Raw genomic sequence first — 6,416 nt, forward strand, 5'->3', positions numbered from 1 at the left:
AAAGATGTTATTCGGCACTTAGGGAGGTCACCGCAGTTCTGTGCCGTGTACTTTATAATGATCAGACTTCATTGTGAGGAGGTTTGCTGTACTGTCCTCTAAAGATCAAGTTGTTATCGACATGAAAAATAGTGCCATACCCATTAAATCAAGGCCCAAACGATAAACAGTGTTGTTTTTGCAGCCCAAACTTGGGTAAACATTGGAGAAAAAGAGCCATCTTTATTCACAGAATATGGGAACACATTAACATACATTCTTTCCCCATCTATGTGGCTTTTTGAGAGAAAAAAAAAAAAAAAAAGCAAATAAGCATTTTCCAACCTCAAATCATTCCAAATATTTATGTATAGTCACAAGCGTTTTGGCTTCTGTGGAAAACAAATTCTAACTGCACTCCAATGTTTAATTTAGACTTTTTTTTTTCCACCTCTCTGCGTTTAACACACTCTACAATCAAAGTATTTAATACCAGCGAGATGGCAAGGATAAAAAAAAAAAAAAAAATATGGTGGAAAATACAATCTCTTAATGACACACTATTTGCTGACATGCTATCTTATTAGATTCCATAAAAGAACATTATCTCTTACACCAAAGGGCTCAATTCATATCCCCTCAGATTCATTACCCACGCAGCTAATGCTGTTTGACACTCATATGCACCAAGGCACACGTACGCACACTTAACTTAAGCAGCTATTCCATATGACTCTGTGCTGTATGATCTAGCAGAGAGGATGTAAATGCAAGTTGTCACCCTGCAGCAAATAAGACGGCTGGGAGAAGTCATGCGCAGTGGATGTACAGTCTTAAGAGTTTCACCCTGCAGAGAGAAGGCTTAAGGAGATCTCCAGAGTGCAGTTCATACTGGTTCATTCTGCAGAACACATTTCACTACTGTGTAAGATCTACCTTTGCTGCTACTTCATTCACAGTCTCTTCCTACGTTTAAAGCACGTAATTTATGAGTACATACATTGGCATGTTCCAAACACTCAATCTGAATCTGAGTGGGCACTGGTTTTGGAGGACTTGTGCTTTCGCTTCCTCTTTCTCTTCTTCTTATCTTTCTTCTTTTTGTCCTTCCTCTTTTTCCGCTTCTTGCTACGATGGTGGTCAGAGGAGGAGGAGGAGGAAGAAGAAGAGGAGGAGCTGTCGGTGTCAGAGGAGGAAGAGGAGGAGGAGGTGGTGTCCTGGAGCAGCTGCTGCAGCTGCTGGATCCTAGAAACAGGAAGGGCAGGGAGGAGAGGAAGGAAGGATTAGAGTGCAGGGGGAAAAACACAACTGATGCAAACTTGGATGTGTGGGTTGGCAAGCATTTGAAGTGTCCTTGAATAAGTCACTGTCTTTGTCCCAGTACCAACGTTTTCCAGACTGTGGAGTTCGCCACATGTCTACTTGTGTTACATATTTCCAATAATTGCCAATAGTACCTGTGAAAGCTGCAGGTGTGCAGCTAGGACATGTCTGGATAATGAGGTCACCCTGTCACTTAAATATAAGGCTCAAGCTCAGATTGCCTTCTAAAACTTTTGTACTAACAAGTACTATCAAAATAGGAACAACCACTGCTGCTTTTCTTTCACTTTCACCAAAGGAGATATACAGTGATTTCACAGTCATTAAATCAGATTAACATCATCATTGATCACTGGTGCAAACACAACTGAACCTTCTCATTCTGTGTTGTGTTGTGTTGACCGGCCAGGGGACAAGTCAGAAGTAAAAGGTAGTTACTAAAACATCTGGTGAACAGCACAAGAAGCTGCTCACTAACTAGGTCAGATGAATATATCTACTTGTCACAACCAAATATGGTTCAGGAAGGAAGATTACAACATCAACTCATCACAGAATTGGGAAAAATGCACCACACAGCTCAAAGAAAAATAAAGCATTTGTCAAAAAGGAAGTGGAGGAAAAAAACAGACTCAGCCATGAAAACATTGTCTCTTGAGAAAAAGACCGACATGCTCTTGTTAAATGTCCATCAGGCCTCGTTACGGTGGGTAAGATCACACGGAGCAGAATGACCATCTGATGCCACGCTACTCCTTAGGGCACACCTATAGTCCTCAAAGTGAAGTCCATCATGAAAGCACTCAGTGACCTACAGATTGATCTCTAAAGAAAACTCACTTCTGTCAGCTCCAACGCTTCTGTCTCCTCAAATGCACTATTTAAAGAAAAGGTTAAATTCCTGTACACTGGTGGTTCTGTCATGTACCTCCATCTGGCATCAAATTCACAATGTCAAAAAGCACATCTTTATATAAAAGCCACATACTGTAACAACTAATCAAATGGAATGAGGCAATGAGGATGTAATGAGACAACCAATATATGTCAAAATTTGTTGAATAAAAATGAAAATAATAGAAACTGAAAGACAAAAATGTAGAAAAGATTAGATGACCATTGCAAAATGAGCCATTCTGGGGATGCAGGTCAGAAAATAACCAGCCCTTAGATGTATTTATTACTCAGCACTTCGTGATAGGAGGCTAGGATCTCAAGCACAACTTGAGACAATACTGTCCGTGAAATTGGAAATGGCAATTGGCGGATATGTTTCACTTCCCTTTCAAAGATGATGCCACCATTAATGTAGCACAGACACTACAGAGGCTTCAAAGACTGAGACTTCAAAACTGGCCTTTGAATAACCTTTTTGTAGTGCATTCAAAAACACACACAATACACGACACAACACTCTGCATGTACGTACACACGTACACACACACACACACACACACACACACAGCAGTGAGACTTCATAGGGAACAAACCTCAAATTCAAACATCCTGGTGTCAAACATTATTTGCAAGGAACTGGCGCAGAGAACCAGCCACCATGAGAGAATTTCTAGGTCATCTGAGATTGTCCCACTCCTCTGAGGGAAAACAGTCAAAAACTGCAAAAACTATGATCTCATTGTCTGAGTGCAGCCTCAAAAGTGGCTTTTGTGTGTTAGTTTGGACTATTTTAAATCTGACTCTTATTCAGGTAAATAACAGAAAAAGGACATAAACACTTGAGAAGTTTAAACGAGTCAAGAAAAAAAAAGAATGTATGTACCTGGTTTCTTTTTCATTTCTTTTGTTTTCCCGTATTATGTCATACATTGGGTCTTCATGAGCCTAAAAGAATAAAACACAATTTGTAATTAACCTTCCATGAAGAAGGGACATAAAAATCAAATTGACTTACAATAAGAGATGCTGTTATTCATGTTAGATCCAGGAAATGATCCCAGCACATGTCAACCATCGTATTGTTTTACTAGGTCAGCAATTTTTAAAAACCTCCAAGTGACAATACAAGCTAGGAAAATATGAAACTGTTGCATTTATGGTAATCATTGCAGAGGCTGTGTGCTCCTGCAGTAGGCATTGTTCCACTATAGGCACACAATGGAACAGGCTGTGTGAGGAAGTCTGCTGCCCACATGTTCCTTGGTGTAAACTAAACGTGCCCCAACCGTGTTGTTAACCTCCACCCAGGTCTCAGACACAGACTGTCAGTCGCAACTTGCCATGACCCAGCCTACACTGTTTTGACCATCATTTCAAAAGTTCTCAAAATATATAAGGGTGGGGCATTTTTTGTGAAGAGCTACCAAACTCACCACTCTGAACTGTTCCAGTTTCTGGTTGCCTTTGATGAAGAAAGGACACTCCCTGTCTCCTGTCCTGTGACCGTAGCGCTTGCATCTCCAACCTGAAAAAAAAACAAATAAACAAACAAATATCAATGTGTCTACTGGGGGAAAAATGCCAGGTTCATGACTGCAGATTTACAATGAAACAGATTAAAAAATGCACATGAAAGTACATTCTTGACATTTTTAGCTCATTCTGAAGCTTTCAACAGAATCTCACAGCCTTCATTAGCAAACAGAGTACAATTAAGTTCAGTTGTCAAATACACGACCATACACAGACAGTATATACAAACATAAATAAATACAGTGTGAGCAAGGTTCGATACTATCTGACAAGTGAAAGATCTAGAAACAGAAAGTAAGTGAACCTGGAGTTAATATTATTTTGTCAAAGTAGGTAATATATTTTTTAAGAGGTTTTATTTACTGTAGTTTCTTTCTAATCTCCACAAAAACACATTCATCTGAGCAAAGAAACAAGTTTTCCTTTCCTTTGTGTGATTTAATAATAGCAACATAAGCAACTAGGAGTCACACACTCAAAGGTCCTGCTCATGTCGGGATGTGTTGGAAAACTTACGGCTCATTATCAAAGACAGAGCATCTGAAAATCATAGTCACTCCTTCCTCACTGAGAAGAAGTTTCAAAGAGTTTTAATATTCTACACTTTAAGTGGCAGTGTAGCTACCATGAATAACTTGGGAGTTTTTGTAAACCGAGACCACACAAATTCTGTTTATACTGTAAAAGCCGTGCGCAAAATTGTTTACTCAGTTCTTTTATGCCCATATCATTTACAATGAAGTGTCTCCGTTCCTCTAAACACGATGCCATATTCAAACATTTTCTCAAAGGATTAGGCTGAGCAAGTCATGCTCAGATTCTGCAGAACAAATGCCAACTTGTGGACAGGCCCAGAGTGTGTGCGTCTGCGTGTGTATGTGTGTGTGTGTGCTGACTCCTGAAGTCCCTGGCTGTTCACACAGCATGAAAATGAGTGGGACAAAGGAATGAATGGACACTGAACATAAAGACAGTCTTTGTCTGGCCATCAGGAGAGAAGGTAATCTCCTCAACACCATTATTAATCTTTAGTCTGTTATCTTCATCAGAAAAACATGATGTCCGCGATGTTAAATGTCAAGCTGTTGCAGTTATATTTATCATCTACGAAGACCGCTGCCCACTCATGATGGAGGTTTACTCCCACCTGCAGCTCTTGAGCCAGTAGTGCCACTGTTACTTCTACAACTAATATAAACTTGATTTGTACACAGGGTACACAGTTTCAGCAACAATGTCTAGAGTTCCAGTATTGAATTAAAGGTGTAGAACAGTTATGTAACCGTATACAAAATCATTCAAAGCCTTGAGTCCACATAATTGCCATCAATTTTAGACGTTTCCACGACTTGCAGACACCATGTGTGCGGTACAGTATTAAAAACAAGCACATACATGGTTTACAGGAAAAAAATAAAGTAAAATTGAGTGAATTCAAAGCGAACAACAACAACACTGTCAAAAGGAATTTAAAGATTAAAATAAATAAATAAATAGTACCAAAAGATTAAAGACAAATGTGAGAATGCACTGAAGTGATGTCTTGACTACAGTGGTGCACTTGTCTATTATGACCCCTGCTCTGACAGCAAGTGGCTGTTTCATGACAAATATCCTTGTATTTTACAAAAGTGTTTCATTAAAGATGAGCTTCACCCCTGACATCAACTCTGCACGTCTACAACTGTGTGAGATGTACCAGATGTTTGCGAAAATCCAGTTAAGTACTGAATCTTTGGGAGGAGCACTTTTTCGCCCTTTCAGTGCAAACCCAGGCGTACACTGCTGAAATAGTGTAGCTGTACTCACACTGCATCACCTTCACTTCTTTCCCCAGAGGCATCCACAGCCCCTTAGTGGGGGCATGTGCCAGGAAGCTCCGGGCTTCTTCATTTCCTGGTTCAGCAGGAATACAGTCCTCTGGTTTTTCCTCATTCTCCTGCAACAGCAACTGTCACTGTCACCACTTTTGGACATGCAGATAAAGAGCCACATGTATTAACACCAAGTCCAACACAATCTGTTTGTATAATTGTCTCCACATTCACCAGATGTCTTTCGTGTTTGTGTCAATATTACCTTTATGAGTCCCGGTGGAGGTTTCTCATAGCTGCGAGAAGGAAAGATGGCTGTTATACAAAAATTAATTCCCATGTTACTACAGAAGAAATATCTTATCTGACAACCCCATAATTTATCAAGCACAGTTGAAGCACATGTAACATTTGCATCGAAGTGAGGCACCTCAACTTACAACGAAAATAGCGGTAGATTAAGTCACATTTATAATTCATGCACAAGTTTGCAATCTTAAACAGAGAAGCTCTCATTAATATCACTCACAACGTCTCGACGTGTTTCAGTTTTTGGACTTCTTGGTTGAGTTTTTTCGATTGTGTCTTGAGTTTCTCCAAATCATGTTTAGATGTCTTGTGCCTCTTGTGGTCCCGTCTGTCCTCCTTCTCTCTTGTTCGCTTTCTATCCGACATTGTCCTGTTATCGAGGAACCGTGGCCCCGAAAAAACATTAATTTATAAATAATGCAGCATTCGGGGATAATTTTTTCACTGTTCAGAGAGAAACCCCGGCTAACGTGCTAACCAACTGCTAACTAGCAAACATTGCTGTGGAGCTGCTGCCTGTACTTCCTGTGCAGCCGGGTTGGTTAGTTAAAGTCCAGCGCC

General features: G+C 40.1%; 1 protein-coding gene across 1 annotated transcript; it reads right to left on the minus strand.

The window, feature by feature from the left end:
* Positions 1 to 172: 172 nt before the first annotated feature.
* On the minus strand, positions 173 to 6,377 carry rp9 (RP9 pre-mRNA splicing factor). Its single transcript, XM_056400371.1, has 6 exons — positions 6,076 to 6,377; positions 5,812 to 5,842; positions 5,542 to 5,671; positions 3,633 to 3,724; positions 3,083 to 3,144; positions 173 to 1,224 (listed from the first exon to the last, which is right to left on the minus strand). Exons 1-6 carry the CDS (start codon positions 6,219 to 6,221, stop codon positions 999 to 1,001), a joined length of 687 nt encoding a protein of 228 aa, XP_056256346.1. The 5' UTR covers positions 6,222 to 6,377; the 3' UTR covers positions 173 to 998.
* Positions 6,378 to 6,416: the final 39 nt, after the last annotated feature.

This window comes from Seriola aureovittata, chromosome 16 (genome assembly GCF_021018895.1).
Source record: "Seriola aureovittata isolate HTS-2021-v1 ecotype China chromosome 16, ASM2101889v1, whole genome shotgun sequence".
Taxonomy (NCBI): domain Eukaryota; kingdom Metazoa; phylum Chordata; class Actinopteri; order Carangiformes; family Carangidae; genus Seriola; species Seriola aureovittata.